Below are 11,952 nucleotides of genomic sequence, written 5' to 3'. Positions count from 1 at the left end.
GCATAAACACATCAAAACAATAAGGATACAACATTACGGTCTAAACATGTGGGTGAAAATAAACCAGAGCAAAAAAAGAGACTGCAGACTTTGGTTATTGAGTAGAACTACCACTCGTGGAAAAAAGCTGTTTTTATGTCTGGCTGTGGCTGCTTGGACAGTCCGGAATCGCCTTCCAGAGGGAAGTGCTTCAACGAGTTTGTGGCCAGGGTGAGAGGGGTCAGAGATGATCTTGCCCGCTCGCTTCCTGGCCCTTGCAGTGTACAGTTCGTCAATGTGGGGAAGGTTGCAGCCAACAACCTTCTCAGCTGTGCGAACGATCCGTTGCAGCCTCCGGATGTCGTGCTTGGTGGCTGAGCCAAACCAGACCGTGATGGAGAAGGTGAGGACAGACTCAATGATAGCAGTATAGAATTGGACCATCATTGCCTGTGGCAGATTGTGTTTCCTCAGTTGCCGCAGGAAGTACATCCTCTGTTGGGCCTTTTTGACTGTGGAGTCGATGGTGGCCCTCCGTTTAAGGTCCCTGGAGATGATTGTTCCAAGGAACTTAAATGGCTCCACAGATGTGACTGTGGTGTTGTTGATGGTGAGTGGGGGGAGGGGAGGGGGAGCTCTTCGAAAGTTACCATCAACGTCATCCTTCACATGAAGGACAATTTACAATTTTTACAATTTACAATTAACCTACTAACATGCACGTCTTTGGAGTGTGGGAGGAAGCCGGAGAAAACCCACGCCGGTCACGGAGAGAACTATCCCTCCCAGTGCAGCACTCCCTCAGTCCTGCACTGGGAGCACCACCCTGGATTTATCGACCATGTCACTGAAGTGGTCACTGAAGTCATAGGAGCAGAATTAAGCCATTCAGCCCATCGTACCTACTCTGCCAGATAATTATGGCTTATCTATCTTTCCCTCTCAACCCCATTCTCCTGGCTTCTCCCCATAACACCCTTACCAATCAAGAATCCATCAATTTCCATCTTTTAAAAATACTCACTAACTTGGCATCCACAGCCGATTATGGCAATGAATTCCACAGATTCACCACCCTCTGACTCAAGAAATTCCTCCTCTCCTTTCTAAAGGTGCGTCCTTATTTTCTGAGCCTGTGCCCTCTGATCCTGGACTCTCCCATTCGTGGAAACATCCTCCCCACATCCACACTGCCTTACAGCGCTTACAGCTCTAGAGACCTGGGTTCGATCCCGACTGTCTGTACGGAGTTTGTACGATCTCCCTGTGACTATGGACAATAGACAATAGGTGCAGGAGGAGGCCATTCGGCCCTTCGAGCCAGCACCGCCATTCAATGTGATCATGGCTGATCATTCTCAATCTGTACCCGGTTCCTGCCTTCTCCCCATACCCCCTGACTCCGCTATCCTGAAGAAGGATCTCGACCAGAAACATTACCCATTCCTTCTCTCCCGAGACGCTGCCTGTCCCGCTGAGTTACTCCAGCATTTTGTGTCTACCTTCGATTGTAATCATGCATTGTCTTTCTGCTGACTGGTGCACGTGACAATAAACGGAACTAATCTGAAATCAGCTGGCACTGGGAGTGTGTGTTGAGACAGTGGAGAGACGGTTTGCCCCTGTACCTGTGCCCTGCTGACCATGCACTGGGATTGAGTGATGAGCAAGTCTAGATGAAACTTTACTCTGTCTTTAAGATTACTTTTAGTTTGGAGATACAGCGTGGAAACAGGCCCTTCGGCCCACTGAGTCCACGTCGACCCGCAACACACACTTTCTGTCCTGGGTCTCCTCCATTGTCAGAGTGAGGCTCAACGCAAATTGGAGGAACAGCATCTTCTATTTCGCTTGGGCAGCGGTATGAATATCTCTAACTTCAAGTAACCCCAGCATTCCCTCTCTCTATCCCTCCCCCACCCAAGTTGCACCATCTTCTTGTTTACACACAACAATGACCTGTTTCCTTTTTTTGCATATCTTTCATTCATTGTTCTTTATCTTTCTACTTCATCGTCTATATCTCTCGTTTCCCTTATCCCTAACTAGTCTGAAGAAGAGTCTCGACCCGAAATGTCACCCATTCCTTCTCTCCAGAGGTGCTGCCTGTCCCTCTGAGTTACTCCAGCTTTTTGTGTCCATCTTCAGGTTTGTAGGTTAATTGGCTTCGGTAAAATTGTAAATTGTCCCTCGTGTGTGTAGGGTAGTGTTAGTGTGTGTAGGATAGTGTTAGTGTGTGTAGGATAGTGTTAATGTGTGTAGGATCGTGTTAGTGTGTGTAGGATCGTGTTAGTGTGTGTAGGATCGTGTCAGTGTGTGTAGGATAGTGTCAGTGTATGTAGGATAGTGTTAGTGTGTGTAGGATAGTGTCAGTGTATGTAGGATAGTGTTAGTGTGTGTAGGATAGTGTTAGTGTGTATAGGATAGTGTTAGTGTGTGTAGGATAGTGTTAGTGTCTGTAGGATAGTGTTAGTCTGTGTAGGATAGTGTTAGTGTGCGTAGGATCATGTTAGTGTGTGTAGGATAGTGTTAGTGTGTAGGATAGTGTTAGTGTGTGTAGGATAGTGTTAGTGTGTGTAGGATAGTGTTAGTGTGTGTAGGATAGTGTTAGTGTCTGTAGGATAGTGTTAGTGTGTGTAGGATAGTGTTAGTGTGCGTAGGATCGTGTTAGTGTGCGGGGATCGCTATTCAGCACGGACCTGGTGGCCGAAAAGCTTGTTTCCACCCCTCTATCTCTAAACTAAACTTAACTCAGCGGGTCAGGCAGCATCTCCGGTGGAAATGGATAGGTGACGTTTCGGGTTGGGACCCTTCTTCAGAATGAAGTGTCCTGACCCGAAATGTCACCCATCCATTTTCTCCAGAGGTGCTGAGTTACTCCAGCATTTTGTGTCTATCTTGGGGATTAACACAACACCTGCAGTTCCTTGTTGAGACATTATGTTTGCACAGAACCCACGTTCAGCTCACCAAAATCTTGGAGTAACGGCTAACATCCCATTTTCCCCAGTAAACTTTCAATGATAATTTATTGTCACATTACCCAGGTAGAGTGAAATTATTTGTTTATGCACACAATACACTAAGAGTTGCCTCGTTTCTGGCACCAGCAAAGTAACAGATACACTTAGTAGAGTCAGTGTAAGAAAATAACTCAGATGCTGGTACAAATCAAAGGTATTTATTCACAAAATGCTGGAGTAACTCAGCAGGTCAGGTAGCATCTCAGGAGAGAAGGAATGGGTGACGTTTCGGGTCGAGACCCTTCTTCAGACTGATGTCAGGGGGGCAGGACAAAGGAAGGATATAGGTGGAGACAGGAAGATAGAGGGAGATCTGGGAAGGAGGAGGGGAAGAGAGGGACAGAGGAACTATCTAAAGTACACACAGTAGAGTCAGTGTAAGAAAATAACTGCAGATGCTGGTACAAATCGAAGGTATTTATTCACAAAATGCTGGAGTAACTCAGCGGGTCAGGCAGCATCTCAGGAGAGAAGGAATGGGTGACGTTTCGGGTCGAGACCCTTCTTCAGACGAGTCATATTGGTCTCTATTTCGTTTTTTAGTTTTAGAGATACAGCGCGGAAACAGGCTCTTCCGCCCATCGAGTCCGTGCCGACTAGCAATCCCCGCACACTAACACTATCCCACATACGCACGAGGGACAACTTGCACATACACCAAGCCAGTTAACCTAAGCAACCTTTGGAGTGTGGGAGGAAACTGAAGATCTCGGAGACAGAGGATGGACTTCCTGCGGCAACTGAGGAAACACAATCTGCCACAGGCAATGGTGGTCCAATTCTACACTGCCATCATTGAGCCCGTCCTCACCTTCTCCATCACGGTCTGGTTTGGCTCAGCCACCAAGCACGACATCTGGAGGCTGCAACGGATCGTTCGCACAGCTGAGAAGGTTGTTGGCTGCAACCTTCCCCCCATTGACGAACTGTACACTGCAAGGGCCAGGAAGCGAGCGGGCAAGATCATCTCTGACCCCCTCTCACCCTGGCCACAAACTCTTTGAAGCACTTCCCTCTGGAAGGCGACTCCGGACTGTCAAAGCAGCCACAGCCAGACATAAAAACAGCTTTTTTCCCCATGAGTGATAGTTCTACTCAATAACCAAAGTCTGCAGTCTCATTTTTGCTCTGGTTTATTTTCACCCACATGTTTAGACCGTAGTGTTGTATCCTTATTGCTTTGATGTGGTTATGCTTTGTTCTTAATTATTAACTGTATGTTTGTGTTGTCATTAGTGAGCGGAGCATCAAGGCACATTCCTCGTATACGCACATACTTGGCCAATAAACTTATTCATTCAAAACCCACGCAGGTCACGGGGAGAACGTGCAAACTCCTTACAGACGGCACCTGTAGTCGGGATGGAACCCGGGTCCCTGGCGCTGCAAGCACTGCAAGGCAGCAGCTCTACCGCTGCGCCACCGTGTCGGCGTCCCTTGTTCTCGGCGTCCCTCCTCCCCCCCCCCCCCCCCCCCCCACTGTCTCTCTCTGTTCCCGGCTGTGCGGTCACACCCCCCCCTCCCCCCCTCAGATTGAATGTAAATGTCACACCAAGTGATTAACAGAATCAGACAAGACGGATCACAAAGTGAATACATTTTTATTTGCATTACAAGCGCAAAGCGAGTCAATCTTGAGTTTGCCGAATTGGTGAGCAACTGTTCAACGCAGGCGTGCATTAGAAAAGGGTCATTTGATTTGGAAGAGAAGCCCTTGCAATAGCATTGAATAAGTGGTCAAGCTGGGAGAAGAGGCAGGCTGGGAGCATCAGTGAGGTCCAGAACTACTAGGAATTGGGCAGATGTGGTCTCTGATCTCTGCACAACACCTCGCGAGCGAGGGGGGGGGGGTAAACTGATGTTCCACATTCCCTGTCGGAGCAACCCCGACCCCATTCCCTAAAAGGACAGATCTGGGTGGTAAAAGTTCCTTATTCTCAGCATTGGGTGACAATAGAGAGTGAATCTCCCTCTACACTGCCCCATCACACACTGGCAAGGTGGCACACCCCATATCAGGGACAAGAGACTTTTGTTTTAGAGATACAGTGCGGAAACAGGCCCTTCGGCCCACCGGGTCCGCGCCGACCAGCGATCCCCGCACACTAACATTATCCTACACACACACACACCAGGGACAGTTTTTTAAAAACCATTTACATGAAGCCAATTAATCTGCAAACCTGCACGTCTTTGGAGTGTGGGAAGAAACTGGAGATCTGGGAGAAAACCCACGCAGGTCACGGGGAGAACGTACAAACTCCATACATGAGCTGCCCCAAACAGAGACAAGAGGAGAGAGAGAGAGCAAAGTTGCTTTGGTAGCCGCTGTTCCTTGTTGGAGAACACAAGGGAAAACTATAAAGAGGTTAAAGATTGTTCATTAATGCCCAGGACACGAATGAAGTGAAGTAGAATGGAAAAATATCTGAGGTAAATATTGTCAGTGTTGGAGGGGTAATCAGTTGGATCTGCAGTCTTGGCTCACTAGACTGAAAATCTCTTGTGTGACAATGGGCAGTAATTGTATTATTCCCCCTATTGTGAAAGATGGCTGGGTGGTAATTGGTGGGGCCAAATATAAGATCGTGAGACATAGGAGCAGAATCAGGCCATTCGGTCCATCGAGTCTGCTCCGCCACACGATCATGGCTGATCTATCTCAACCCGATTCTCCTGCCTTCTCCCCATAAACCCTTGATACCTTTACTAATCAGGAATCTGTCAATCTCCGCTTTACAAATACCCAATGACTTGGCCTCCACTGCCGCCTGTGGCAATGACTTCCACAGATTCACGACACCACTGCCGAAAGAAATCTCTATCCTAATGGTATGTTCTTCCCCCCCTCCCCCCGAGGCTGTCCCCTCTAGTTCTAAACTCTCCCACTAGTGGAAACATCCTTTCCTCATCCACTCTCTCTAGTCCGTTCACTATTCGGTAAGTTGCTGTGAGATTCCCCCCTCATCCTTCTATTCCCCAGCGAGTACAAGCCCAGAGCCGTCAAACGCTCCTCACACGTTAACCCACTCATCCCCGGGATCATTTCTCGTAAACCACCTCTGGACCGTCTCCGAAGCCTGGTGATAATGAACTCCAACACATCACGGGTTAAATGTTTGGGACAGACACTCCCGGTGAGACTGGCCCCGGAAAGTGGAAGTACAAAGGCAAGTGAGGGAAGAATAGTTTGGGACGTGAGGCCTGAGTTGAGGGAGTAGTAAAGCCAGGAGACGCACCAATGCCTATCACTGACTGGAGCTACGCACTGCCTCTGTAGATGTGTAGGAAGGAACTGCAGATGGGTGGCTTAAACCGAAGGCGGACACAAAAAATTCAACGCCATTCCTTCTCTCCAGAGATGCTGCCTGTCCCGCTGAGTTACTCCAGCTTTTTTGTATCGGCCTCCGGAGATGCCCAGTCTGACCTCTTCCAGCGTAGCAACAGGGCAGTAAAGGCGGAAGCAGCTGAGCACCCAGCCCACGGACAAGCAAAGAGTTGCAACAGTTGACACAAGATATTCAGCGCAAAAGCCCCTTCCTTCCACAAACCCCATGTTTACTTTCTTCTGCTCCCCCCCCACACCAAATGCAGGAAATATTAACCCATTCCCCTCCCGGGTTTAAAGACCTAACGTCTTCTGCTTTCCCCGGGGGACCCTCAGTGAGTCATTTTGAGGAAGTGCAGGTCGATATTTCCGTTCACCTTGAGGTAGTTGAACACGTTGTCCCCAAGTCGATTAGGGAATTTCACACTGTGACCATCCTGGGAGACGATATCAAATTCATCTCCGTCAAAGTTGATGAGAACCTATCAAAACAAAAATGGGAAACAAATGAGGGGAGAGATCCGGGTTCGATCCCGACCATGGGTGCTGTCTGTGCGGAGTTTGCACGCTTTCCCCGTGACCGGCGTGGGATCTCCGGTTTCCTACCGCACTCCAAAGACGTGCAGGGTTTGTGGGCTAATCGGCTTTGGTACAATTGTATACACTGGAATTTAGAATAATGAGAGGGGATCTTATCGAAGCATATAAGATTGTTAAGGGTTTGGACACGTTAGAGGCAGGAAACATGTTCCCAATGTTGGGGGAGTCCAGAACCAGGGGCCACACAGTTTAAGAATAAGGGGTAGGCCATTTAGAACGGAGATGAGGAAAAACCTTTTCAGTCAGAAATTTGTGAACCTGTGGAATTCTCTGCCTCAGAAGGCAGTGGAGGCCAGTTCTCTGAATGCATTCAGGAGAGAGTTTGATAGAGCTCTTAAGGATAGTGGAGTCAGGGGGTATGGGGAGAAGGCAGGAACGGGGTACTGATTGAGAATGATCAGCCATGATCACATTGAATGGCGGTGCGTACAGGCTCGAAGGGCCGAATGGCCTCCTCCTGCACCTATTGTCCATTGTGTGCGGGGATCGCTGGTCAGCGGCAACTCGATGGGCCGAAGGGCCTGTTTCCGCGCTGTAGCTTCGTAAAATCCTTAACCAGTGTATTAGTGTGCGGGGATTGCTGGTCGGCGCGGACCCGGTGGGCCGAGGAGCCTGTTTCCGCGCTGTATCCTTAAACTAAACTGAACTGAAACTAAAACCCATTCACATCAAAACAACACTCTTACCTTGAAATCATCACCCCTCTTAAAGGGAAATTCAGAAGTCTTGACCTCTCCCTGCCAATTGCCCCTTTGTCGGCTGTTGATGGCCACAGCATGTTGGTAGCCTTCAAACCGAGGGTTAAAATGCAGCGCGATGTTATCAGTATCCCGTCCTATATCAATTTGGAATCTGGAACTAAAGTAGATCAGACTTCATTTACCGCCTCCTCCACACACACAAGAGCTTTGGCTCCACCATTGTCCGAGAAGCTCCAAGAACGGAGTTGTGGTGGCGCAGCGGTAGAGACCCGGGTTCAATCCCGACTACGGTGCTGTCTGTACGGGGGAGGGGAAGGGGAAAGGGGGGAGAGGAGGGGGTGGAGGGGGAGGGGAGGGGGGAGGGGAGAAGAGGGGGGAGAGAGGAGAGAGAGGGAGGAGAGTGGAGGGTGCTGCACCAATGCAGGAGAGGTTTGGGCATCGTTCTGGTTAGGTTCGCAAGGACAGGGATCTCTGGCGCTCGAGGAAAACAGCTCCACCAACTGCACAACCGTGCCACCAGAGTTACATAGAATTCAATAGATAATAGGTGCAGGAGGAGGCCATTCGGCCCTTCGAGCCAGCTCCTCCATTCAATGTGATCATGGCTGATCATTCTCAATCGGTACCCCGTTCCTGCCTTCTCCCCATACCCCCTGACTCCGCTATCCTTAAGAGCTCTATCTAGCTCTCTCTTGAATGCATTCAGAGAATTCAGCAAACAGAGAGGGCACGGAAGATCTGTATTGCATTTAATTTACTTTAGTTTAGAGATACAGCGCGGGAACAGGCCCACCGAGTCCATGCCGACCAGCGATCCCCGCACACTAACACTGACCTACACACACCAGGGACAATTTACATTTTATTCCAAGCCAATTAACCTACAAACATCTTTGGAGTGTGGGAGGAAACCGGAGATCTCGGAGAAAATCTAAGCAGGTCATGGGGAGAACATACAAACTCCGTACAGACGGCACCCGCGGTCAGGATCGAACCCGGGGTTCTGGCGCTGTGAGGTAACAGCTCTATCGCTGCGCCACCGCGCACTGTAAAACTTTAGATTTGAGCCTTAGTGCATGCAAACAGCCCCTTCGGCCCCCAGAGTCCGCACCGATCACCAATCACACTGTACACTAGCACTATCCGACTAGTTTTGTAGTTTTAGCACAATCTGCTGGCGTTGCCACTTTCATTTTACTGCACATCTTGTATATATGTATGTGACAAATAAACTTGACTTGACTTGATTTAAGAAACATTTGGACAAGTACATGGATAGGATGGGTTTAGAGGGGAATGGGTCAACACAGGCAGGTGGGACTAATGTAGATGGGACGAGTTAGTCGGTGTGAGCAAGTTGGGTCGATGGGCTTGTTTCCACGTTGTATGACTCTATTTTACAATTTACCAAAGTCAATTAACCTACAAACCTGTACGTCTTTGGAGTGTGGGAGAAACCAGGAGCACCTGGAGAACACCCACGGGGTCACGGGGAGAACGTACAAACTCCGTACAGACAGCCCCCTTGGTCAGGATTCAACCCGGGTCTCTGGCGTTGTGAGATGGCAGCTCGACGCTGCGCCACTGTGCCGCCCGTGGTTCGGGGGCAACAGCTGGCATTTGCCGAGTGGCGCTCTGCACGATCATGGCAGTTTTCACAACCAAGCAATTCTGACTAACCAGGTTAATTCAGAGCCAAAACATACAATAACTCAACTTCATTAAACAAAAGGCATTTTCCGAATCCACGAAACACAAAACAGACATGAGGAGAAGCAGTGAGCTTGATCATAGAGTCATAGAGAGATACAGCGTGGATACAGGCCCTTCAGCCCAACTTGCCCATGCTGACCAACATGCCCCATCTACACTTGTCTCACCTACCTGCGTTTGGCCATTTCCCTCTAAACCTGTCCTATCCATGTACCTGTTTAATTATTTCTTAAACGTTGTGATGGACCCAGCCTTAACTACCTCTTCTGCCAGCTCGTTCCATACACCCACCACCCTTTCTGTGTGAAAGTCACCCCTTAGATTCCTATTAAATCTTTTCCCCTTCACATAAACCTATGTCCTCTGGTCCGAGATTCACCTTCTTTAGTTTAGTTTAGTTTAGTTTAATTTATTATCACGTGTGCCAAAGTACAGTGTAAAGCTTTTTGGACTGCTATCCAGTCAGCGGAGAGACTAGGGCAGCATGGTGGCGCAGCTTAATCCCATGTCCTCTGGTCCCCGATTCCCCTACTCTGGGCAAGAGACTCTGGGCATCTGCCCGATCTATTCCTCTCATGATTTTTACACCTCTATAAGATCACCCCTCTACCTCACGCGTTGCAGGGAACAGAGTCCCAGCCTGCTTAATCTCTCCCTACAGATCACACCCTCTAGTCCTGGCAACATCCTGGTAAATCTTCTCTGCGATCATCTAAAATCAGTACCCCGTTCCTGCTTTCTCCCCATATCCCTTGATTCCATTAACCCTAAGAGCTAAATCTAACTCTCTCTTGAAAACATCCAGTGAATTGGCCTCCACTGCCTTCTGTGGCAGAGAATTCCACAGATTCACAACTCTCTGGGTGAAAAGGTTTTTTCTCATCTCAGTCCAAAATGGCCTACCCCTTATTCTTACACTGTGACCCCTGGGTCTGGACACTCCCAACATGGGGAACATTTTTCCTGCATCTAGCCTGTCCAAGGAGGAAAACAGAACGATGATTCATCTCTTACCTCTCCGACACTTCTCTGACCTTTCCGCGGATCTCTACAGAGCTACGAGGTGCCAGTCCCACATCATATAATGTCATCTCCTGTGGGAAGGGAAAAGCTTCCTGAGATGGCAATATTAACATAGAAAATAGGTGCAGGAGTAGGCCACTCGGCCATTCGAGCGGTTGCTTGTTCCTAATACGTGGAACCATCTTTGTTTCGTTCCAGACGCAATGAGATGTGGTACTCAAGTGGAGCATAAACACCATCAATGGGTTCGTGGGCTTTCTGGCCAATTTCTTCTCTGCCTGTTCAAGGATCCACTACATCCTCAGAACCAGGACCCACAGATCCTAGTCTGGGACATAGAAGATACACTACACTCTTGCGCACTCACCTCCACTTAGAACCACGCACCGACAGTAAGATTGAGAACATGTCATTCAATTACAAGCACAGAAAAATGCTAAACCTTGCTGCATGCAGCATCCATAAAGTAAAGAGGTAATATTTTGGATAATTACATTAGTTGGCACAAAATGAGGGGAGTAACTCAGCGGGACAGGCAGTATCTCTGGAGAGAAGGAATGGGTCACGTTTTGGGTCGAGACCTTTCTTCTCAAACCGAAACGTCACCCATTCCCTCTCCAGAAGTAACTCAGCCTGTCCCGCTGAGTTACTCCAGCATTTTGTGTCCATCTTCGGTTTAAACCAACACCTGCAGTTCCTGCACATTAGTTGGCATGTAGTTCTATCGTTTCATTCACTAATGCTATTCATTATTTCTACCACTGCAGTTCCTTCAGGCGAATCTCATTTTATCAGGATGCATCACAGCTTGGTTTGGGAACAGCTCCATCCAGGGCCGGAAGAAATTGCAGCGAATTGTGGACGCAGCCCAGACCATCACGCAACCCAACCTTCCTTCCATTGACTCCATCTACACCTCACGCTGCCTCGACAAGGCCAGCAGCATAACCAAGGACCAGTCGCACCCTGGCCACTCCCTCTTCTCTCCTTTCCCATCAGCCAAAAGGTACAGAAGTGTGAAAACGCACACGGCTAGATTCAGGGACAGTTTCTACTCAGCTGTTATCAGGCAACTGAAACATCCAGAGAGCAGTGCAGAACTACTATCTACCTCTTTCATGTCCCACAGACTATCCTTGGCCGCATTTTGCTGGCTTTACCTTTGCACTAAGTGTTATTCCCTTATCATGTATCTGTACAATGGATTGAATGTAATCATATATTGTCTTTCCGCTGGCTGGTCAGCACTCAGCAAAAAAGCTTTTCACTGTACCTCGGTACACGTGACAATAAACAGGACTGAAACTGAACTCTGATGCACGTCCAGTTCTTTACCACGGATTGCCATCACTGAGGGAGCTGCTGAGGTAAAACATCTTCTGCAAGTTAAAAGCTTTGGATAAGAAGTTTAAAAAATGAGTTCAAGCGAGCTGACGGATGCTTGACCGAGCCAATGATTCACCGCACGTTACCACAGTTGAATGAAGCTGAGTGAGAACTCATCACTCACCGTGTCCATAATGGTACCTGGATCCATCCTTCTTCCACGTCAGAAGAATAATCAGCTCCTGGATGTGAACCTGTG

At 48.6% G+C, this 11,952-nt stretch overlaps 1 protein-coding gene across 1 annotated transcript; it reads right to left on the bottom strand.

The window, feature by feature from the left end:
* Nucleotides 1-6,662: 6,662 nt before the first annotated feature.
* On the bottom strand, nucleotides 6,663-11,952 carry LOC144611384 (galectin-2-like). The gene is made up of 4 exons (XM_078430455.1): nucleotides 11,878-11,952; nucleotides 10,359-10,438; nucleotides 7,617-7,782; nucleotides 6,663-6,812 (listed from the first exon to the last, which is right to left on the bottom strand). The coding sequence occupies exons 1-4, from the start codon at nucleotides 11,902-11,904 to the stop codon at nucleotides 6,663-6,665; spliced, it is 423 nt and encodes a 140-aa protein (XP_078286581.1). The 5' UTR covers nucleotides 11,905-11,952.

The sequence above is a fragment of the Rhinoraja longicauda genome, chromosome 40, assembly GCF_053455715.1.
Source record: "Rhinoraja longicauda isolate Sanriku21f chromosome 40, sRhiLon1.1, whole genome shotgun sequence".
Taxonomy (NCBI): domain Eukaryota; kingdom Metazoa; phylum Chordata; class Chondrichthyes; order Rajiformes; family Arhynchobatidae; genus Rhinoraja; species Rhinoraja longicauda.
The sequence above is the reverse complement of the archived record's forward strand: the minus strand, read 5'-3'. Positions and strand labels throughout refer to the sequence as shown.

Bases quoted from the DNA above. Each gene is read 5' to 3' on its own strand.
- LOC144611384 (XM_078430455.1), bottom strand. From the start codon at position 11,904: ATGGATCCAGGTACCATTATGGACACG. The intron at 7,783-10,358 runs GTAAGAGATGAA...CTTTAGTTCCAG, and splicing joins GTCAGAGAAGTGTCGGAGAG to ATTCCAAATTGATATAGGAC. The intron at 6,813-7,616 runs GTAAGAGTGTTG...TTGTTTTGATAG, and splicing joins AGAGGGGTGATGATTTCAAG to GTTCTCATCAACTTTGACGG.